This window comes from Microcaecilia unicolor, chromosome 6, assembly GCF_901765095.1.
Source record: "Microcaecilia unicolor chromosome 6, aMicUni1.1, whole genome shotgun sequence".
NCBI lineage: Eukaryota > Metazoa > Chordata > Amphibia > Gymnophiona > Siphonopidae > Microcaecilia > Microcaecilia unicolor.
Genome location: NC_044036.1, coordinates 38,531,577 through 38,556,389, shown reverse-complemented (window position 1 = coordinate 38,556,389; position 24,813 = coordinate 38,531,577). Strand labels below are relative to the sequence as shown.

Genomic DNA, 24,813 nt, shown 5'->3' with positions numbered 1-24,813 from the left:
AACAAATCTTACCACATATGAGAAAGGCTCAGGACTGATACTCTGTCCCACACTCTTCGGCAAACCTCTTCCCTTCTCCTTTCTTTTATTTTTATTTTTAAGGTTATTGTGCTGGAAAATGAGAGCTCCACAGGAAACAGGGGAGAAGTGAAGGGAGGGAAGAAGTAAATTTGCAGGGCACAACAAACAAGGATCTAATCACCTCCAAATAGGACTCTGCAGACTCAAGCCACCCACAGAGCTTAACTGGGGTCCAGTTGACCAACTGGACATGAAGCAAATTACTCAGAACCAGAGGCTGAAAAGTGTGTCCATCCACCTGCTGAAAATAGAAAATACTGAGGAGCTTGACTGGATGCCAAGAGAGATACGTCTCAGATCAATTTTCAGTTCTCTATCTCCACCTGTGGAACAAAACTATCCCACAAGTTCTGGAATAGTGGAAAGCTACCGAATTAGACCAGGCACATATTTTATGCTGCATAAAGGCTAGGAAAGCACAGTTTCAATCTCCAATAAGTTGGGCCATATTAACTGTTGTCTCTGCAAAGAGCTTCCCTGCCTTACCTCATGAATGCCTCTATAATCTGAATGGTGGCTGGCATCTGTGGCAGATTTTGCTTCTAGGGGCCGGTTGATACAACCTATTATCTCCGAGTTAAAATTTGCTAATATACTTAAGTCTTAAGGCCATTAAGGAATAGCCACCTGTAAAGAGACTCAGCCAAAAAATGAAATAATGCTGGTGAGGAAGTCATCTGATCAGGAGTTACAAAATTATGATATTTAATTTGATTAACTGTCTTTCAATTTTAAAAGTCTATAATTTCCCAGATCATCTCTGGACACCTTTTTAAAAACTGGAGTTACATTGGCCACCCTCCAATCTTTAGGTACCATGCTGGATTTTAAAGATAAAGATTTTAAAGACAGCCCCTCAGCTACATGGTAAACTGTATTGTACAAAAGCATTAGCATCATATCTATGTTATTTGAATGTTCTAATGTGTACTTACTAGGTGTTTAGTATTATGCTGACATTGTATTATAAACTTCAGTGCTGTTAAATGTGTGTATTTTCATTACCGTTTCAGGGTAGACCTAGTATGAGGTTTCAATTTGCTGCTTTCAAGTTTATCTCATTTATTGTTTTTATGTTTATATTTGGTCATTTTTACTATTGTAATGCTGTTAACAAAATTGTAAGTCTTTTGTTAAAACAGTACCTGTAGTACACAGCCTTGGGTGAATCTCTCTTCATAAAGGTGGCTAATAAATCCAAATAAATAAATAACATAACATAATATATTACTAACAGAAGCTCTGAAAGTTAATTTTTCACTTCTATGGTATGTATACCATCCCAGACAAAACATCTTCCAGGTTTACAGAGATTTAATTCAGTTTCTCTGTCTCGTCAGTAATGAATACTATTTCTGGCACTAGTATCTCCCCCACATCTTCCTCAGTGAATACCAAAGTAACTGTGATCGTGTTATGATCACTGTTATCAAGTGGCCCCAGCAACATTATCTCCTGCACCAGATCAGGTGCTCCACTAAGGACCAAGTCTAGAATTGCTCCCCCTCTTGCTGCATTCACAGTGCAGATGTAGAAGTCTTGAAGGGGAAAAAGCAGTAACTTCTACATTATTTTTTCCAATTACCTCTAGTATTTTATCTCCAGTCTTCAGAGCTTTGGTTTTTCCTGCTGGACTGTCCTCTAAGACATGTTTGATAAAGATCCCCTTCAGCTCCTCACCATTCTTCAGGCGTTTGATTACAGTTTGTCCACCGACAATGCTGATACCCAGTGACTCATGAGGCTCCTTCCAGATCTCAACTCTGTCAAAAGGATTCACTTATTCCACAGTACACCAATAATGCTGAAAACAGTCAACAGTACATTTTATCTGACCTTGGGAAAGTGGAAGGGGACAGATTCAAGAGTAACCTAAGGAAATACTTGTTGATGTAAAGGGTGGTGGATTTATTGAATGACCTCCCGGTGGAGATGGTGTGTATCTGAATTCAAGATGTTTGGGACAAGTAAAGAGAATCTGGAAGGAAGGGAAAGGGAATGTGGATGGCATGGATGGGCAGACTATGTTTATATCTGCCCTCATTTTCCATGTTTCTATGTCTATAACACATGTGGAGGATACATTTCACATCCCTTATCTGTGTCTGTAAATCCCTCAACCCATCTTCTTCACAGTTTCCACATTCTAACTACAGCGTTAAAAAAGGACTGCCATTATGGAAAGTTGATCAACATTTGACTTAACCCAAGTTTCCACAAAATGCATTAAATGCACATCTCAAATGTTTGAAAATAAATTCCTGTATCTCAGTACACTGCATGAATAGCTAGCTCGAAGACAAAGTAGGATGTGAAAACATCAAATAATAATACATAAAGAAAGAAACTGTGAGGTTCAGAAACTAATTATTGGACAGTAATGAGACACAGTTAATAAGACAACAAACAAAACAGAAAACAAAAATCTTACACAAAAAGTTCAAAAGTCAGAAGTGAAGTGGAAGATGCCAAACACAAATCCCAAGATGATCAGAGGTAAAAGTTGTAAAAATCTATTCTTCAAATTAAACACGCAGTTGCTGACGAATAAAACCCAACATGGGCCGTATTTTGGTACACAGTCCTTTGTTAGGGGTCCTCAATCAAAAATAAAATGCAAAATGCAAATTACGTTTTTAATGATATAGTAGAGGTGAAGAAACATTATGTCATATAATATACCTCAGTGTGAAGATGTCTAAAGAAGCAGAGAGAGAGACCCCATCAGAGGACAGAGATATACCAGAGGTGCAAAGATGACTAAAAATAAAGTATTGATAGTAAATATCGACTATTTTAAAATATATGAGTGCAGAAAGAATGAAACAGTGCACATGGCCCTTCTATTCTCCAGCAGAAAACAAAAATGGAGGGGGAGGGGATGTAGGAGTATTTCCCTGTGTGTCTCACCTTGCGGGCCTTGGCCTGTATAATCCTATGGCAGCAAAATGGAGACTGTAAACTCTGGCCCGCACATCTCTGTGTCAGCAAGAAACAGCTTTGCAGCTTGTGGAAAATTACAGCAGAAGCTCAACAGCAAGGACATGCTGTGGGCAAAGCAGGCCCCCTTATCTCCCTGAGAGGCTGGCTCCAGCAAGGCGGGTGAGAAACAGAAAATGCATACCAAAATGTAACAACTTGAAGGTCAAGAACAACGAACTGTTCTTGCCATGCAGTGAACCGAGGAGATCCAGATTGGTTCCTGCAGCCACCGGACCAAGAGGTACGGGGAGAGCGGGAACAAAGAAAGGAGTTAGTCGGAAGCCTTGGAAGAGGGTGAGGTGAAAAATAAACCAGTGAGACCTAATAAGGTCCACCAACTGATGAACTGTGTATCTGGAGAAAAGTATCGTGGTTCAGCTGTACCTGCCCTGAGTGACCTGTGACCTCCTTATCTGCTGCAGAGTTCCCTTCCAGCTGCGACTGAGACTTGCTGTGAATCCAGCTCGAGTCTGAGGAGTATCCTGTGCAAATCCCGAGAGACTGCCACGAAGGTCAGTCGGGTGAGAGACACAGTGATCTATTCCCCATCAGTCGGGGGCTAGTTAGTGGTATTTACCTGAGCAGAAGGCTGGTGCCGTCACACTTGTGATCAGGAGAAGCTGCTAATAACTGTACTACCTCGTAACATTGTGTGTCTGATCAGTGGTGTAATTTTATCTGGTAACCAGTAAGAATTAGTGTTTAGTAGTGTGACGTATGAGTGTAAATCTTATCAGCCAGTAATTTTGTATTCAGCCAAAGCTTTGCAGAGTTCTATTTTGTATACCTTAGCTCTATTTTCTTACCTGATATACCATAATAAATCTAATATATATATATATATCAGCTTGCTTTTCTAGTCGCATTCCTTTCTCTCAGAAGAACTGTATAGGCTCTAATCCAAGGTTCCCGCCCCCTAGACCGAGTGCTGAGCAGTCTGTGTGCAGATAGTGTTGTTTGGGAATTTTGGACGCAGATAATAAATTATCTGTGATAACGATCCTACAGGGAGAATAATTTAAAATAGTATACACAGAATGATACACAAAGCCAGTGTTTACTGTAGTGGTGAAATACCATATAAAGGGAAGAAATACAAATGCATCACTCCTAACTTTCAGCCAGCTGCATAGTTTCATAAGTAAGCTGAATATAAAACAATTTTAAAAAGTATCAAATACAGAGTACTTCAATCCGCTGGACTAAAAAGGAGAATTAAACCAAGATTATAAAGTGTTAATCTTAAGACTAAGATTAAACAATGACAAAAGTAAACTATAAAATGGCGTAAGCAATAGCTAGCGGAGAACCCTATATGGTGGGAAAAATGGCACATTGGACAAATCGAGTGAAGTAAAAAACTGCATAAGAAAGATAACTAAAATAATCAAAAAAATAATATAGACTTTAAAATAGGACACTGGGTTAAAACTACAAAAGATCTACATGACAGCACAACCTCATTGCTGCGAAGCCTGCGCTGTTAAACCTGTTTTTCTTGCAGCAACTTCATTCGATTTGTACAATGTGCCATTTTTCCCGCCATTTTCCCTACACTACCCCATTTGCAAAGGACTCAAGTACAAAACCTATTATGGATCCAACTTCTTCTTAGGCAGCCAACTCTGGAATGCCCTCCCCAGACCAATGCGATCAATCAGTGACCATCTGCGCTTTCGGAAATTACTAAAAACCCATCTGTTCAGGCAAGCCTACCCAAACGATCCAGATTAATTCCCACAAACCCATCTATTCATCACATATCCAGGAGACAATGACAACGACCTAGACTACATCTCCCGCCACATTATCCCCTGCTTATCCCCCTGTTCTATCCCCTTTCGCCTCATTGACCCTTCCCCCAATGCTCACCTACCCTTACTCACACCTCTCCTACTCCCTTCACTCTTGCCCATTCCCCTCCACCTCATCTACCCTCCAACTGCTCACTTACCCTTGCTCATACTTCACCTACTCCCCTCATCCCTGCATTTCTACATTCTTATTTCTTTTATTACTCCGATAATACTCAACTTATTTCTCTCCACCAATACTTGTAATCCCATTGCTATGTAAGCCGCATTGAACCTGCTTTGAGTGGGAAAGCACGGGGTACAAATGTAATAAATAAATAATAAATAAATAAATTGGGTTCTCCACTAGCTATTGTTTATGTCATTTTATAGTTTACTTCCTAGGTATTCAATACTTTTTAAATGGTTTTATATTCAGTATGTTTATGTAACTATGCAGCTGGCTGAAAGGTAGGAGCAAGGCATTTGTATTTCTTCCGTTTCATGTTGTAAATCATCACGATGATAAACATTGGCTTTGTGTAACATTCTGTGTATACTATTTAAAATTATTCTTTCCCCACCTCCATTTTTGTTTTCCACTGGAGAATGGAAGGGTCATATGCACTACTTTATCATTTGTTTCTGCACTCTTAAGTATTTTAAAATAGTTGGTATTTATTATCACTACTTTATTTTTAGTCATTTTGCACTTCTGGTATATCTCTATCCTCCGATGGGAGTCTTTTCTGCTTGTTTAGACATCTTCACACTGAGGTATATTATATATCATAATGTTTCTTCATCACTATATCATTAGAAATGTAATCTGCATTTTGTATTTTATGTTTTATGATGAGGACCCCTGACAAAGGACTATGTGCTGAAATATGGCCCATGTTGGGTTTTATTTGTCAGTAACTGCATGTTGAATTTGAAGAATAAACTTTTACCACTGATAGTCTTGGGATTTGTATTTGGCATCTTCCACTTTGGTTTTGACAGTTAATAAAATGACGGGGAACTTACATGCGTTCAGGGCCCCAGTGACTGAAAGTTGGTGTTTCTTCTCCCTCTCCTTCTTCTCTCTCTGGTAATTCGCTAGCAATGAAACAGAAGCCATAATGTGGTCTAGGATGTTATCACTTAGCATTAATATGTAGCCACTGCTTCTACCAATATACGCTGAAAATGTATAGAGATTCACTATAGATCAGTGGTTCTCAAACTGTGCGCCACGGCACCCTGGTGCGCCGCAGCAAACTCTCAGGGGTGCCATGGCAAATCCTGAACTCCCTCTTGCCGCCACCTGAACCGCTCTTTTTCTCTTCCTTCCCCCCTGCCCCAAGAGTCCTGCATCTCTCCTTCTCCCGGTTCTCCTCCATAGCTCCAGGACCCTGTACCTCTCTGGTAATGGTGATTGAGACAGTTTTCCACCAGCATTGGAGCCTACCTTCTTCTCTGGAGCGTCTCGCCTACTTTGATGCAACTTCCTGCTAACCGTGTAGGTGGGATGCACCTGAGAATAGGCCCCGACCCGCGGATGGAAAACTTTCTTAATCATCGCTGCTGCTGGAAAGGTATAGGGGCTACGGAGGAGAGTTGGCGAGAGGGAGAGATGCAGGGCTCAATGGGAGGGGGGAAGAGAGAGACTTGACTGGAGGAGGAAAGTTGAAGGGGAGAGACGTCAGACTGTTCGCGGGCGGGGGGGGTGAGCAGGCCCGGAAGAGAGAGGAAGAGTAGTGGCACTCAAGTGGGGTAAGGTGGGCGGGGCAGATTAGTAAAAAGAATGGAGAAGCTGAATATGGGGACAGACAAGAACAAAGAAAAGATGCTGGGCAGGGAGGAACATTGGGACAGGAGAAGGGGGAGATGGAGACACAGGAGGGCAGAGGAGCCCCCTCCCAGGGCTGCTCCAGGTGACGGTGAGCAATGGAAAAAATGTGTGTGGTGGGGGGGCAGTAGAGAACTGGGGAGGGGGTGGAGACCTCTGTAGCTGGCGGGCAGGCAGAGACCTATGTGGGGAGTACCACAAAAAATTGCTCAGACATTAAGGGTGCCATGAACCAAAAAGTTTGGGAACCTTTGTTATAGACACTTCCTAACAAATTGCTGCAGCAGAAAATGCGTCATGCTGGGTCAAACCACAGGTCCATCAAGCCCAGCATCCTATCTCCAGCAATGGCCAATCCAGATCACAAGTATCTGGCAGATTCAGTCCTTGCAGCTCACTTCTATTGATGAGCAGTAATGAACTTGGCTTATAAATGGTTATGGACTTTTCTAAACTCTTAAATCCAGGTATGCTAGATTCCAGGACTGAACCTTCTGGCATCCAATTTGAGGTTTGATAGTCATGGGGGGAAAAAGTACTTTCTCCAGTTTTTAATCAGATACATGTGACTGAAAATAAATACTACTGCACACATAAAATACATGTGTATATGCAATGTAGCAACTATGCTGTACATCAGTATCCTGATCAATAACGCTTCAGGTACAAACTTAGATTTTGAGCCATCTAGGGACAGAAAAATGCCTACTGTCTGTACCTGAACGAATACTGCTTCAATATTTTTCAGGCTTGCAGCAGTATATAAAAAATTAAGGGGGCACTTTTACTAAGCTGCAATAAGCACTAACACGTGTTTACTGCAACAAAAGCAACTGAATGCAGTGTTTAGCAGTCCTGCATTCAGTTGCGTTTGTTGCAGTAGGCGTGCATGTTAATGTTCCCCTTTAGTCCTGGCCAAGTGCATGGTATTTATTGATTTTTTTTTCTTTTTGGGGAGGGGGGAATGGGCGAAGAGTGAGCATGGAAGCAGTAGTCCACACATGCACATTAACATGCACTGACTGATTAGTGCATGGTTAAAGCAGGAGACTTTACTACCTCCTAACAGGAAGTGGTAAGAGGTCCCACATTAACTTTTTTAAATGGCTGTGCGCTAAAAGTAGCATTAGTGCATGACTATAAATGAAACACACTAAAAAAAAAAAAAAAAAGGCCTTTTTATGGCGGCACAAAAATTGGACTTTGCATACAGGAAAGACCCCTCTAAGGGTGTGCCAAGCCCATTTTTTAGAGCAGCTTAGTAAAAGGGCCCCTAAATACATAAAATAATTATATGCTCAGGCGTGTGTGTGTGTGTGTGTCACATCACTTTCTCTTGCATCAATTCTGTTTGCTCAAATGAGTGACAATAAGAACTTTAACAAATTAAATACCCTCCCTGCAAGCTATCAGCATGCTATAGAACAGTTATTCCTACAGAACTAAAACCTGTACAGGAGTCAATACATTTGTATTTATAAGGTATTTTGAAAAGCACATAAAATCAAATGCATAATATAGCTAAATACTTCAAAAAAAGGAACCAGTGCATAACAGCATCTTGCACAGCTAAGTGAAACATACCTAGATAACACAGCTCGAGACTGAGTAGACAGCGTGACCTTTCCAGATTCCTGGCTCCAGGAAACATAATAGTCTTCCTCTTTATGTTCTCTGTCTCGGTCAAGAGCCGCGTCGGGATCAAAAATCAAGCTAGGGCTTTTCAGCTCACTCTCAATACCTAAAAAGCATGAAACAGATCATAAGTACATAAGAATAGCCATACTGAGTCTGACCCATGTTCCATCTAGCCCAGTATCCTGCTTCCAACAGTGGCCAATCCAGGTCACAAGTACCTGATAGAAACCCAAATAGTAGCAACATTCCATGCTACCAATCCCAGAGAGCAAGCAGTGGCTTCCCTCATGTCCATCTCAATAGCAGACTCTAAGAACTTGTCCAAACCTTTTTAAAACCCAGATAAACTAACCGCTGTTACCTCATCTTCCGGCAACAAGTTCCAGAGCTTAACTAGTCGTTGAGTGACAAAATATTTCCTTCTACTTGTTTTTAATGTATTTCCATGTAACTTCATTGGTGTCACACAAACATCTCTTGGAGTCTCCTGAATCAGGTAGATCTCTTACATCTTCTTCAATAAAGATGAAGGCAAAGAATTAATTCAGTCTCTCCGCTATGGCTTGTCCTCCCTGAGTGCTCCTTTTGCTCCCTCATGATCTAACAGTCACACAGATTCCCTCACAGGCTTTCTGCTACTACCTGAAAAGTTGTTACTATTTTACCTCTGTGGCAAGTTTCTCTTTATATTCACTTTTAGCCTTCTTTATCAATGCTTTGCACCTATCTTGCTAGTGCTTATATTGCTTCTCATTTTCTTCATTCGGGTCCTTTTTTCATTCTTTGAAGAATGTTATTTTGGCTCTAATAGCCTTTTTCACTTCATCTTTTAACCATGCTAGCTGTTTGTTCTTTGCATCTTTGTAAATAAGTGGAATGCATCTGGTCTGGGCTTCCAAATGGTATTTTGAAACAAAGTCCTTGCCCGATTTGAAGTCCTAACCTTTGCTGCCAGTCCTTTAGCTTCTTTTTAACCATTTTCCTAATTTTATCATAGTCATCCTTTTGAAAATTAAATGCTGCTACAATAGACTTCCTTAGTGACTTCACTCCAGATATTAGCTCAAATGTGATCATGTTATGATCACTGTTTCCCAGGAGACCCAACACCGTTACCTCTCTTACTATGCCTGCATGCCACTCAAGATTAGATATAAAATAGCTCCTCCTCCTCTTGTTGGTTCCTGGATCAGTTGCCCCAAGAAGCATTCATTTATTACGTCTAGTCATTTTCCCCCTCTAGCGCTTCCTGGTGTAACATTTATCCAGTCAATATTGAGGTAACTGAAATCACCATTATACTGTTGCCCAATTTGCCAGCTTTCCTGTAATAGTAATGTTCAGCACTTAACCAGCTCTGGGTTACTACATAAAGATAAGACTGACTCAGTGAGCGCCAAGTGCCAACTCCATCCCCAAAAGCCCTCAAAATAGCCAGTTTTCAGTTCAGCACTAACCGGTTAACTGCCGCTGAAAATGAATGGTTTGCCCCAAACAGGTGATTTAATCAGCCAGTATCAGTTTCTGGCCAGTTAAATCACTTTGAATAGTGACCTCTACATGTATAGCTCCAGCAGCTGGGCACAAACATTTACAGCAGCTCTATGGCAAAATGCTCACTCTTAACTGTATACCTAGGAAATGTTTTTTCCATTTTCCTTCTTCAATTTTTTTTTATTACAGGAGTAATATTGTGGATAGTGCACCCACTTTCGGAAAGAGTATACTCATAGTGTGTGCATGCATGCAGTATTCATATACGTGCAATGATGTGTGTGTGCCCTATTCTGGAAGTGGATTCACTTTGTGAGAGTGCACACTTTTAACATACTTGAAATTTCAGGCAGAAAATGACAAAAAAAAACAAAAACAGAAGCGACATGGGACATGTCATTTCAAGCATATGTACATCCCATTTGATTATGCTAATATTCTATAAAAAGTAAGTAGGCACCCTTATAGAACAGGTTCCTCATAAGTGCACCTTTAGTAATGGCCTTCCATGTGATTAGGTGTAAATGTACATGAAGCACATTCTTATTTTATACATAAAACACAACAAGTTTTCCCATCAACAAAGCTATTGCTACAATCTATTTATTTATTGATTGATTGATGATTGCATTTGTATCTCACATTTTCCCACCATTGATAGGTTCAATGTCGCTTACGTTTCAAGAAAGACGGTTACAGATTTCAGCGTAGTTTGATGCAAAGTACTTAGTACTATTGACCAGAGGTTTTAACCCATTAAGGGCCCTGTTTACTAAGATGCACCAGCGTTTTTAGCACATGCTAAAAACGCTAGCGCACCTCTAGCACAGCTTAGTAAACTGGGCCCTAAATGCAATGGGAAGAATAGGTGATCACAACCATATTCGACGATCCAAGATGGCGACAGTTTGACTTCGCGCTACGGACGTGTTTCAAGTTGGGTTTGAGCAGATGTGGAGGGAGCTACCTTGCCTGTTGATGCGATGGGCAAGCGACGTGGGAAAGTCAGGGATTTTCCCTCAGACCCTGGCGTAAAACCCCCGCTCTCCCAGCCGACGCTTGAGCACTTTGGAATAGCGCCCGGGACTCCGTCGACTTCCACTCCAGTTGCTGGTGTCAGCGTCTCGGCGCTGACCGACAGTGTCGACGGGGCTTCTCTAAGCCCTGTTCCTCGTGCAGCGCCCCCTCAACCAGGAAGTGAGTGCTTTCAGTCGAGTCCTGTAGCGTCCGCCCAAAGAGGTGAAGGGAGCGAGCAGGGAGGGAACCCGACGGCAACACAGAGGTCATCTCCTGAACAACCGACTACCCCAGAGCAGAAAGCTGTGACTGTTGTGGATTCTGCGACAGTGAGTACCCTGGAAAAAGTTGTTCAAGCGGCTCCCCTGGTATTTAATGTAGGGCAGTTTGAAAAAACAGCTGCAGTGACCTTAGAGTCACTTTGGGATCTGAACTCCACAACCCTCTTGACTTTACAATCTGCTATTTCAAAGAATAATGAAATTATTAAAGTTTTGGCAGAGTCTGCTCTCAAACAATTTCAAATTAATGAGACTCATGCAACTGAAGTAAAAATCCTCTCTCAAAAAGTTGAAAAAATGGAACTTGTGGACCAAACATTAATTAGAGAGAGGAACTTTGCTTCTAGACGCATGGAATACCTGGAAAATCAATCTAAAAGACTTAACCTACGAATGATTAATTTTCCGAAATCACCTATTCTTTCTCCTGTACAGATGGTTAAGAAATATCTTGTTGATATTATGGGAATGACCGAAAATTCATTGCCACCAATTACAAGGGCATATTATATTCAAATTACTGGGCAAGTCCCAGGAAACTTAGACCCTCAGAATGCAATGAATTTAACGGCTTTTCTGGAATCTTCTTTGGAGGTGGTCACTCAAAGGACCACTTTGTTAGTGACTTTTGCACTAGAGTTGGATCGAGATGCAGTACTCAGACTTTCCTTAAGGCACTTGAATTCTTTATTTTTGGGTTCAAAAATAAGAGTTTTCCCGGATTTGTCCAGGAAAACTCAAAAACGGCGTAAGCTATTTCTTGCTTTGCGCCCAAGGGTAATTGCCCTGGGGGCAAATTTTCTTTTGAAATTTCCATGTGTGTGTAGGATTCTACTTCACACTAAACAATATCAATTTTTTGAACCCAATCAGTTGGATATTTTTTTTGAAAAGTAAAGAGAGTATTATTGTGAAAGTTTAGACCCGAATGAACACTGTATAGCACTTAGGAGTGAATCTACGGGGCCTAGCGCGGTTTTTGGTTTAATTGGAATGTTTGAAGCTTGATATTGATAGCTTGAAAATAATTTTTTCCTATGATTCTTGGATCATTTCTTATTATTAGTGGACGATGGGAGTATTGTTAATTTCCTTTCTATTTTTATTAATTATCTGAAGATAGATTACAAATTGTGTAATATTATTCTGTTTTGAATATTATGTATCTCAAAATGCCTATAAATAAAAAAAATTTAAAAAAAACCAACCATATTCATCAGTCCACTAGTTTATTTTTCCCCAAAACACTAAAAAATTTCCATATGAATAATTTAGAATGGATTTCGGTATCATGGTATATTACATATTTTAAACTCAATTATTTCAAGCACTTACCAGCACTAAATTACACACACACAAACACATTTATGGAAACAATTCAAATGTATTTAAAGATGCCCCTCAAGATGTAGTGTTTCATAATTTCAACCTGATTGGACATAAGTCTGCTATAAAGACAACCAAATCGACACACATCAGATCCTGCAAAATGTTCTAAAATCCCATTTGATATCAGTGACGGTGCTCTCATTACTTAAAGCTCAGCAGTAATGAGAGTACTGTCACTGAGCTTGAGACTGTTCCAGGACTTCCCCTGAAGAAGCGGATGTGAAATGGGTTCCCTCTTGGGATGGTCCATAAATAAAATATCTCCCTCAGTCTCTCTAATACTCGCTGCATGCAATTGGAATGATTGACATATACGGTGTTTAACCATGCCTGCCAGTGGTATTCAGGTTTTTAAGAAAACAAAGTAACAAATAAATAAGATATAAACAAACACAGAAAAGAAAATATTCCTCGCAATTGAATAATCTAGATTTGGAGGTTTTTTCGGAGCTGATGATTGAACATGGCCGTCTTATGGAAGTTCGCAATGCATAGTTCTTTGGAACATTTTCCTGGTTTCGGCACTAACTGAGGCTCTTTTTCCTCTAGCTAAAAGATATAGGGATTTATTCCATGAATATGCTTGCAGGCTGTTTTTGATCAACTATTTTTGTCTTGAGTGATCTTTTCCTTCAAACTATTGTTAATATTACAAAAGTAAACATCTAACAAAAATATACCATATACAAACCAGCATGCTACTATGAGACTTCGGTCCAGTTCTAATAATAGAGTTCCAATGCAGAATGAAGCTTAAATAGCATGTTCAAAGTTAAGAACCAACAGCCATAAAATGCTTGAATTAGTGGCCCACAAGTTCACAGCTCTGTGCTCTTATCATTACAATTCTATCTTATCATTACAATTCTAGGTCTGATAAAGACCAGAGTCCATGCTGCACTTGGGAGCAGTATTGAAAAACAAACATAAAAATGCTGTCACCAAACAGCTTATGACGATACAATGTTAGTGGAATAATTGTCTACTACCAGCCTAACATTGCATCATTTACGTGAAAATCGTTGCTCACCTCAGAACTACTACATATAATGGTACCCAAAACAATCAATCCTGACAGTCTCAGTATAAAGAGTGAAATTTTACAAACCAGTAAGAGACTTGCTCTTCATGATGGCAACATGTGACCCAACATCAAGGAGGTCCTCCTTGTGATCAACAGATTCGGCGGAGGTTGCACGGGAAGGTGGACTTAAATTAGACTCTTCTTCAAACTCAAAGAAAGATTGGAAAATATTTTCGTTACGGTCATCACACAAGATATTAACAGCTGTACAACATACCTTGCCGTTTTTCACAGGCATAGGACACAGGGCAAACAGCTGTGCAGGCTAAAATGAACTAACTTATTTTTAGCATATAAAAAGGAAAATCATCATCTGCTCTAATCATCATAAAATGATAAAGCACACCTGTTCCAACAACAAATGGTGCTTTACTGTATAACTGGAGAAAACAAAGGCCGAGAGGAGGAGGGAACTCAGAAGACTCAAACCTTGTAGATGGTGCCATGAGTTACAAATCTAAACCCTTCTATCTTTAGCAAAAACAAAAAAAAAAAACAAGTTTACTGGCAGAAAAATTGAAGCATAAGAAATAAGCGGAGGCTACAACCAACTGAATATATAAAAAAGTAAAATAAGGATGGAAGGGGTAAAGGGGATCTTTAGCTGTGAAGAGAGAAGCCTGAGATTAACACTTCAACAGAATTAAATTGCCCAGTCTACACACACCTTATACTCCCTTACCTGCTATCCTGGTCTGTGTCTATGAGAAATGGACTTCATTATTAGAAGAACCATTTTTAGCACTTTCAAGGAGTTCGTTTAGCACATTTTCTCTGGTATAATGTTAAGAAACATACTTCATCACCAGCAGTACATTTAAATTTGCTCAGTCATTTCTAGAGCATTATGGGTAGGATGCTAGAGGGTTTTGCTTCTTTTTAAATACATATGAAAATCATGATAGGCTAAGTCGGCCTTGATGAAGAATGTGGTGGTCTGACTCATCTAACAGGAAAGTCCCTAGCTCGGTGGTTCCCAAACCTGGTCCTGGAGGCACCCCAGCCAATCAGGTTTTCAGGATACCCACAATGAATATTCATGAGAGAGATTTGCATGTAGTAGAGGCACAGTGCATGCAAATCTCTCTCATGAATATTCATTGTGGGTATCCTGACAACCTGATTGGCTGGGGTGCCTCCATGACCAGGATTGGGAACCACTGCCTTAGCTAGAATGTAAATGTAAACAAAGAAAATGGACTATGGTATACATTTCCCGCGGTGCATAGTTAAAAAACCGGATTTAAAAATTGAAATACAAAGGGGTATTTCCACCAGCAAAGCTGTAGCAGTAAAATATTACCCCCTATTCCCTCCTTGCCCATAAAATATAACCCTTTAAAATCGGTTGGGGTAATATTCAGGACCACTTCCATAGTCACAGTCTAAGTGGTTTTTATTTTAATATCCCAATGAACAATGCATACCTTCCAGTGGAATAAATCACTACCCTCATCTTTCTATAATCTTGCGCACACATTTTCATGCTTAGTGCACAAAATTGTGTGTGCAGGTTATAGCACAGTGCCAGTTACATGCATAAGTTAACTGGCACTAATGACAAATAATCTCCGATAATTGGAGTTAATTGCTACTAACTGGCACTGAGAATAGTGACTATTCTCTATGCTAAGTTTCTAAAATAGTGACTATCCTAGAAACTTAGCATGGAAAATCTATTGCGCCTAACTGCAAGGGGGAATGGACATGCGAGGGGTATGGGTGAATGAGGGGTCTGCCCAGCACTTATGTGCTAAGATTCTAGATTATTATCGGTTGCGCGCACAACTGCAGTATTTAGTCATGGTCATTTACAATGGCTATTGGAATGACGAACTGACACATAATGGCTGACTTACATGCATAATTGCCAATACAGAATTCATGCTCAGCACACAGAATCCTAACACCTAAATTTTGGCAGCCACTTCAAAATTACCCCAGTTGGGGCCAGAAATTATTTGAATAGCATTGACTCTCAGTTGCTGCTAACTTATACATTCAGGTCTGAACACAGCAACAGCAGAGATAACTTTAAATAAATAACTAATCCATATAAAGTTATTCCAGCATATGTAGCATTCAGATGCAACAGAAAGCTAAGCTGGAAATCCACATTACACGGATTAATGATTGATTTGTCTTTATGCATCCCACGGATTCTCTCAGTATATATTTTAAAAACTACTCTCCATGTGTTCTTTTGTTCTGAGTACCTTCTATGGTGATCGTGTCTTGTAGTGTATGTGTGGGGGGGTGGGGGATGGAGTTGCTACTAGCAGCTTCATCCCTCTTCTACTGAGGGTCTGGGGTTTATGTGGTTAAAGTTTTGTTTTCTCAAAGACAAGGTGATGAAGGACAGTAAAATAATTTGAAATTAAATTTAAGGCTTTAGGATCCATGATCTCAGAACTTGTTGTAACCTGGACAATTTTGCTTAGCATCTCCAGCAAAGTTTTATGTAAGTAACTAGACAGATTTCTTCTGACAGGACTTTAGTACAGTTTCTTACCAGTTCTCTTTCACAGATGTACTCCGACTTTGAATCAAGGTTTACATTTGTCCTTGGGGTGAAATCCACTGACTCCTCCAGCTCAGTTTCTTTGATCCCAGGTGCTGTATAGTTCAGTTTCTTCCCTGCAAGTGGCAACTCATCCTTAAAGTATGCAACAGGTGTGTCTTCATCATGGAAGAGATCTTGGACTATTTCATAGTCATCTACAAACATTTCCCTCTCGCCTTCGATTTCCTCCGAGTTGGGCTTCAAAAATTCTTGCATTTCCCACAATTCCTTGGTGTTGGATGTTTCACCGACATGCAGAATAAAGGGTCTGCCCATTTCCTGCAGTGGTTCATCAACAACTTCTTCTTTAAAAGCTGCTTGATCTACAAATCCCTAAACAAAATAAAGTATTCAGCACCATGAACTTTATCCTCAAAGACGCTTTAAATCCAATTATTTTCTCTGTGCCAAATGGCACAGTACTATACCACAATGTTACACATCCATAACTGGGAGAATCAACTTTATCATATTTAATTATTCAGCTAACTTTTCTCAAGTACAATTCTAAGAAACATGTTACATTACTAATACCTTGTTTAGATTTGTTCAGTTGTTCCCAGTGTTTCATCCATCATAGGATTCAATTTTGATTTAATTTACATAGCACCTTAAAACAGGGTGCTGTACAATGAGTCCCAAGCAGTTACACGTCCATGTCCAAAAGTGCTCACAATACAGGTGTGTACCTAGGGCTCTGGGAGATACAACTGATTGCTAAGGTTCAGAAGTAGGAGAAGCAGGATCAACTCAATCTTCTGGCTCCAAACACATCACTGTAACCCATCAGCAAACCACTCTCTCCTCTCAAGTGTAGTATGGCTACACATTCTCTGATCTCTGTGGGGCTCTACCAGAGCTTAGTTGAAGAGCAGGTTAGACCAGATAGCAACATACAGCACTGCAAGGACAGAATTCACAGTTCCTGATAAGGTCTACAATTGCATTCTGAAGAAAAATCATTTGTTTAAAAAAATAGATTTTTGGCACACACAGTTGTACTATATTTTTAAGGCATCTATTTTTAAGTGTTCATAAACTGTAAATTTAGGAGTTTCCTTCTCACCAATTAGGGATTTTGAAGTGCCAGAAAAATGGTGTTTCCACTGCATGGGTACTACTGCTGGGTCTCTTCCCACTAAACCCAGTACATACATTTGTGTAACTGGGGAGCAGTTAGTACAGAATGGACATAAAAATAGAGTGGAGGATCCAAAGAGGAGGAGAAGGAGAAGGATGAAAGGGTCCTAGATGCAATGTCATCTTTTCAGTGTTTATTGAACACCCAATTTCTTTCTTTTTGCATTAGGGGTGTTTTATTGGGTCTTATCAGAGAAGACCTGCACATATTGAAAGATATGCAGCATTGAAGCAGTGCTTTATGGGCCAAGTTTCAGTCATTTGTCCTGGTAAACTGGCATGTCTGAAAGATGCCATGGGTAGGAAGGGAGGGGGACAGACCATGATGGGCAAACAGTATATGTACATTTCATTTTCAGAATTTGGCCTGCACAAAGTCCACAGATAACTTTGACCTATGGAGCTGGAAGGCAATTTTCAAATGGAAAAATTGGCCATATTTTCCCTTTGAAAGTTGCCTACAGGGTCCAGCATATGTATGGGCTACTTAAAAAACTGCCCCTTATATGATGTTTTATACAGTACCATGCTGAGCAAATTTGTTGCTTTTATTTTATATAATAAACTAGCCGTTGAACCCATTAAAACGGGCTATTGGGTCGCCGCTGCCCCCTCCCCCCCGAGGTTGCCACTGCCGGTCCCCCCCCCCCCCCCCCGAGTCGCCGCCGTAATGTAACGTCAGCGAGGGTGGGACACAGGCAGGGAAGGAAGGCCAACGGCAGCTCAGCTGATCTGCCTGCTCCGGAGATGTAAGTTGAATAGCGAAGAGACGGACTGGGTGGAGGGGTGGCGACGGCGACTCCGGGGGGGGGGGGGGGGGGTACCAGTGGCGGCGACCTCGGGGGGGAGCGGTGGTGACCTCGGCAGTTCCCTCCCCTTCATGCAGTTTCCTTCTCTGTCCAGCCCCCCCCCCCCCCCCCGTCATCATGTATTGACGCGGGGGCGGGACAGAGAGGGAAGTCTACTGTGCATTTGCGAGTGAGTACGGTCACTCGCCGTTTATATGTTTGATAATGTCTAAAATTCACAGGCCCTACTGGAGGGAAAGGAAGAGAGAATGGTGGAGCATATGAAGGTAAATTGTGAACTGCATAGAAGTTACCTGTTCATTTCTATACCTTGATATAGTTGCAATGACATCATATACTTAAAAAAAACCTTTCAAACAAAAGAAAAATAATAACTACACCAAGTTCTACATTTCACATTATAAATTTATGCTCAGGCTTGATTTACTCCAACTGTTGGGCTTTTCAGGTCTGAATACACAGAGACCCAGGCTTTAGAGGCAGAGAGGTGCATACAAGGGCCTAAGAGTTACAGATACAGGAAAAAGAGAGGCAATATTTCACAACAAATATTGCACAGGCAGATAGCTGACCACAAGCTTTATACGAGACTGTGTCTAAATTTGTAAAAGTTTTACCAGAACAGGAATCTATGCCTGCTGCTTCGAATGGGTTTGGGGGAAATAGGACAGATAGGAATTAAATCAGAAATCTTTCGACTTGCGACCAAGTGCTTTGGGTGAACTACAATATTCCCTTCCAGCAGCCTAATGATTGGAACATTGGTCTGAGAATCAGGGAAGCCAGGGTTCAAATCCAACCAAAGCTCCTTTAGCTTGGCCAAGATCAACTTGACCCTCTACTTCCTCAGGTACAAGCATCAATCTTCAAAACATGAGGGGGTACCATTTTGGTGCCATGCAGGGCATAGTGCAAGAGGTGGCGGTGTTGGGTCCCCTGGGAAACAGTGACCATAACATGATCAAGTTTGAGCTACAGTCTGGGATGAACCCGTAAAGGAAATCTACTATAGCTGCATTAATTTTCGAAAGGGCAACTATAAAAAAAAATGAGGAAAATGGTTAAAAAGAAGCTAAAAGGATCGGATGCAAAGGTTAGGACACTAAATCAGGCATGGATATTATTCAAAAATACCATCTTGGAAGCCCAGTCCAGATGCATGCCACGTATTTGCAAAGGTGGAAAGAAGAGAAAAGAACAGCCAGCATGGTTAAAAGGTGAAGTGAAAGAGGCTATTATAGAAACCAAGAAAAAGATCTAGGTGTCATTGCAGATAATACGCTGAAATCTTCTGCTCAATGTGAGGCTGCAGCCAAAAAAGCAAACAGGATGCTAGGGAATTAATAAGACCGAAAATATAATAATACCTCGGTATTGCTCCATGGTGCAACCTCACTTTGAGTACTGTGTTAAGTTCTGGTCATCGAATGTCAAAAAAGATATAGCGGAATTAGAAAAGGTTCAAAGAAGAGCGACCAAAATGATAATGGAGCTGGAACTCCTCTCATATGAGGAAAGGATAAAGAGATTAGGGCTCTTCAGCTTGGAAAAGAGACGGCTGAGGGGAGATAAGATTGAGGCCTACAAAATCCTGAGTGGTGTAGAACGAGTAGAAGTAAATCGATTTTTCACTCGTTCCAAAATTACAAAGACTAGGGGACACTCAAGGAAGTTACATGGAAATAATTTTTAAACAAATAGGAGGAAATATTTTTTCACTCAACTAATAGTTAAGCTCTGGAATTCTTTACCAGAGGATGTAGTAATAGCAGTTTGTGTATCTGGATTTAAAAAAGGTCTGCACAATTTCCTGGAGAAAAAGTCCATAATTGGTATTGAGACAGACATGGGGAAGCAACTGCTTGCCCTGGGACTGGTACCATGGAGTGTTGCCAATATTTGGGTTTCTGTCAGGTACTTGTGACCCGGCTTGGCCAGTGTTGGAAACAGGATAAAGGGCTAGATGGACCATTGGTCTGACCCAGTATGGCTACTTCTTATGCTCTAACCTATAATAATCTTCAAAACCTGCACATTCATTTACAAAATAATAAATGGTTTGGCACCCGATTATACTTTGGATTTAATTGATTTACCAGCTTCAAATGAATCCATAAAATCAAGAAAATATCTTATACTTCATTATCCTAATTATAAAAACATCAATTTCAAGTCTATATTATTGGTCGATAATTAGCACATGAGGTAGGATCTTTGCCTGGTTTGGGCGGAACCACCACTTTTGCTTTGTACATACTCTTTTTGGTAAAGGCACTTCCTCTTGTATACCATTAAGTAATTTGGTCAAAAAGGGAACTGTTGAAGGACCCACCGCTTTATAATATTCTACAGAGAAGCCATCTTCTCCCGCAGTGTTTCCTACCTTCATTTCCCTAACGGCCTCCTTCACCTCTTGCTCCTGAATTTCCCTATTAAGCCAGCATTGATCTTGTGTGTTTAATCTAGAGAGTGACAGCTTGGTTAGATAGTTATCAATGTTATACCTGGTGCTTGCTAACAGAATATTCAATACAAATCCACTAATAGCAAGTAAAATTCTCTAAGTGTCTTACTTAAATGAGGAAAAGACTTCAGATACTCGGCTCTAGCAGATATAACTGCCACTTGAACCGGTCGCTCTGCGTTTACCTTGAAAAGTTTTTTTTCTACGAGTAAAACTGCTGGCGAGTATCCTCATAAGTCTAAAAACCTCAATCTCTAATGGGTATAGTGCCTTTATTTTTCTTGCCAACTTATAAATTGGATAAGAGTGTAAACAGGGCCCTGAATGATTTTAAAAAATAGGTCAACTGGGAGTTGCATCATTGAGGACAAAATAGTAGTTAACCTGAAGCTATATACAACTGGGAGACAGTGCAGCCTGGAACAGAACAAAATGGGCCTAGGGATGTGGAGTTGGATTCTAGACCACAAACAAATTCTGCAGAGCTGTCTGTCCAAATTGATTATTACATCGGGTATCCTGTTTGAGGCAGTAATGAGATGTGAATGTATGTACTGAAGGCCACGTCGCAGCCTTACAAATTTCTATAATGGAAGCGGACCTCAAGTGGGCTACTGACACAGTCATGGCTCTGAGCCTTGAACTGACCCTCAACAGTCAGCCCAGCCTTGGCAGACTCCGTTCCTTTTATCTTGCTGCACCATATGCCTGGGATAGACTTCCTGAGCCGGTACGTCAAGTTCCATCTCTGGCCGTCTTCAAATCTAAGCTAAAAGCCCACCTTTTTGATGCTGCTTTTAACTCCTAACCCTTATTCACTTGTTCAGAACCCTTATTTTATCATCTTCACTTTAATATTCCCTTATCTCTTGTTTGTCCTGTTTGTCTGTCCTAATTAGATTGTAAGCTCTGTCGAGAAGGGACTGTCTCTTCATGTTCAAGTGTACAGCGCTGCGTACGTCTAGTAGCGCTTTAGAAATAAGTAATAGTAGTAGTAGTAGTATAAGTGAATGAAATGTCAACTGGAGATTGTGGGTTTCCCAATGGCAACCCTCATCTTGTTAGGATTAAAAGAAACAAAAAGTTGGGTACTATCTTTGGGGCTTAGTCCACTCCAAATAAAAGGCCAATGCTCACTTGCAGTCCAAGGTGTGCACTGCATTTTGCCAGGATAGGAATGTGGTTTGGGAAGAATGTTGGAAGAATGATTGGTTCAGATGGAACTCAGACACAACCTTAGGCAGGAACATAGGGTGCCTGCGGAGAACTACTCTGTTAAGATGAAATTGTGTGTAAGGTGGATCTGCCACTAGGGCCTGAAGCTCACTGACCCTGCAAGCTGAATTAGCAGCCACCAAACACAGGACCTTCCAGGTCAAGTATTTCAGATGGCAGGAATCCAGTGGCTTGAAAGGAGTTGAAGTCCCATGACACTGGCAGAGGTTTGACAGGGGGTTTGGTCAAATGCAAACCTCTCATGAAGCGAACAACTAGAGGCTGTCTAAAGATGGGCCTACCCTCTACACGGCAATGGTAAGCACCAATTGCACTAAGGTGAACCCTTACGGAGTTGGTCTTGAGACTCAGAAAGGTGTAGAAGGTATTCAAGCAGTCTGTGTGGGGTAAAAGGAATCTAGGGCCTTGCTTTAACACCAGATGGCAAACCTCCTCCACTTGAAAGAATAACACCTCTTTGTGGAATCTTTCCTGGAAGCCAACAAGATCTGGGAAACACTATCAGGAAGATGAAAGCAAATTCTAAGCTCTCAACATCCAGGCTGTGAGGGCTAAAGACTGGAGGTTGGGATGCAAAAGAGATCCCTGCGTGATGAGGGCCAGAAAACACGCCAAACTCCATGATTCTTCAGAGGACAACTCCAGAAGAAGAGGGAATCAGATATGCCTCGGCCAATCAGGATCATGGTTCCTCGGTCTTGCTTGAGTTTCAGCAAAGTCTTCCCCCACCAGAGGGATGTGAGGATACGCATACAGAAGACCCGTCCCCCAATGAAAGAGGAAGGCATCTGACATTTGTCTGTTGTTGACCTGAAGCCTGGAACAGAACTGAGGGACTGTGTGATTGAGCTGAGTGGCAATGAAATCCACTGGGGGGGTGCCCCACACTCGGAAGATCTCGCAGGCAACGTCCATGTTGAGTGGCCACTCATGCAGTTGCATGACCCTGCTCAGTCTGTCAGTAAGGCCGTTGGATTTGCCCACTAGGTAAGTAGCCTTGAGAAGCATCCTATGCTGGAGTGCCCATTGCCACATCCAGACGGCTTCCTGACACAGTGGGTGTGATCTGGTACCTCCCCCCCCCCTTGTTGGTGTAGTACATTGCAACCTGATTGTCTGTTTGAACAAGTACAATTTGGCCAAACAGCTGATCTCTGGAAGCCTTCAGAGCACTCCAGATTGCCCTTAGTTCCAGGAGGTTGATCTGAAGATCTGATTCCTGAGCTGATCAAGCACCCTGGGTGTGAAGCCCATCTATATATTAACCTCCCATCCCAGGCAGGATGCATCCATCGTCAGCACCTTCTGGAGCTTGAGGAATTTGGAATGGAAGTCCCACAGTCAAATGGGAATGAAGTGTCCAGCAAAGGAGATATTGAGTCATGTGTTACTTGGATGATATCTGCTAGGTACCCCAAGGTTTGGCACCACTGGGAAGCTAGGGTCCACTGGGCAGATCTCATGCGAAAATGTGCCATGAGCAGTGAAGGGCATATGGCTCAACAATCTCAACATCTTCCGAGCTGTGACCTGCTGGCTGGCTCAGACCCGAGTGGCAAGAGTGACAAGAGTGTCTGCCCTTGGCACCGGGAGAAAAGCATGTGCCTGCAAGTGTGTCTAGCAGGGCTCTGATGAATTCCAATTGCTGAACAATAAGGAGATGGGACTTGGCATAGTTTAAATCCTAGTAGCTCCAACACCCAAATAATTCTCTGCACAGACTCCTGAGCACCATCCTTCAATGTGCTCCTCACCAGTCAATCATCCAGGTAGGGGAACACATGGACTCCCAGTCTGCATAGCACACTGTGTCTACTACAAGACACTTGGTGAAAACTCTGGAAGCCAACACAAGGCCAAAAAGCAACACACAGTAGTGAAGATACTTCCTGTGACCTCAAAGTATTGGGATGTGAATGTAAGCATGCTAAGTCCAGAAAGCATAGCCAATCATTTTCCAGAATCATGGGGAAAAGGGTGCTCAAGGTAACCATCCTGAACTTTTCTTTGACCAGGAATTTGTTCAGGGCCCTTAGGTCTAGGATGGGACGTATCCACCCTGTTTTCTTGGGCACAACAAAGTACCTGGAACAGAATCCCAGCCCTTCTTCCCCTGGTGGAACGGGCTCAACTGCATGGGCCTTTAGAAGGGCAGAGAGTTCCTCTGCACGTACCTGCTTATGCTAACAGATAAAGCGAGATGCTCTCAGTGGACAATTTGGTGATCATTGATGCCAATGCAGGGTATAACCAAGACAGATTATTGGGGCAGTTCAGCAAACTGAAGCGTAGCAAATCTCCTGGACCAGATGGTATTCATCCTAGAGCACTGATAGAACTGAAAAATTAGCTTGCGGAGCTACTGCTAGTGATATGCAATTTATCCTTAAAATCGAGCGTGGTACCGGAAGATTGGATGGTAGCCAATCTAACGCCCATTTTTAAAAAAGGTTCCAGGGGAGATCTGGGAAATTATAGACCGGTGAGTCTGACGTCGGTGCCGGGGAAAATGGTAGAGGCTATTATTAAAAACAAAATTACAGAGCACATCTGAGGACATGGATTACAGAGACCGAGTCAGCACGGCTTTTGTGTGGGGAAATCTTGCCTGACCAATTTACTTCAATTCTTTGAAGGAGTAAACAAACATGTGGACAAAGGGGAGCCGGTTGATATTGTGTATCTGGATTTTTAAAAGGTGTTTGACAAGGTATCTCATGAAAGGCTACAGAGGAAATTGGAGGGTCATGGGATAGGAGGAAAAGTCCTATTGTGGATTAAAAACTGGTTGAAGGATAGGAAACAGAGAGTGGGGTTAAATGGGCAGTATTCACAATGGAGAAGGGTAGTTAGTGGGGTTCCTCGGGGGTCTGTGCTAGGACCGCTGCTTTTTAATATATTTATAAATGATTTAGAGATGGGAGTAACTAGCGAGGTAATTACATTTGCTGATGACACAAAGTTATTCAAAGTCGTTAACTCGCGACAGGATTTTGAAAAATTAGAGA

The 24,813-nt window shown here is 41.4% G+C and overlaps 1 protein-coding gene across 2 annotated transcripts in view; it reads right to left on the bottom strand.

Moving 5' to 3' along the window:
* Nucleotides 1–24,813, bottom strand: part of PATJ (PATJ crumbs cell polarity complex component) — a 429,677-nt gene that overhangs the window by 248,953 nt on the left and 155,911 nt on the right. For both annotated transcript variants that reach the window (XM_030205409.1, XM_030205410.1), the window contains exons 20-24: nt 16,106–16,489; nt 13,618–13,741; nt 8,275–8,431; nt 5,886–5,957; nt 1,667–1,844 (exon numbers count right to left, since the gene is read on the bottom strand). In XM_030205409.1, the coding sequence (XP_030061269.1) occupies nt 1,667–1,844; nt 5,886–5,957; nt 8,275–8,431; nt 13,618–13,741; nt 16,106–16,489 (915 nt within the window). The remainder of the gene's footprint in view (nt 1–1,666; nt 1,845–5,885; nt 5,958–8,274; nt 8,432–13,617; nt 13,742–16,105; nt 16,490–24,813) is intronic.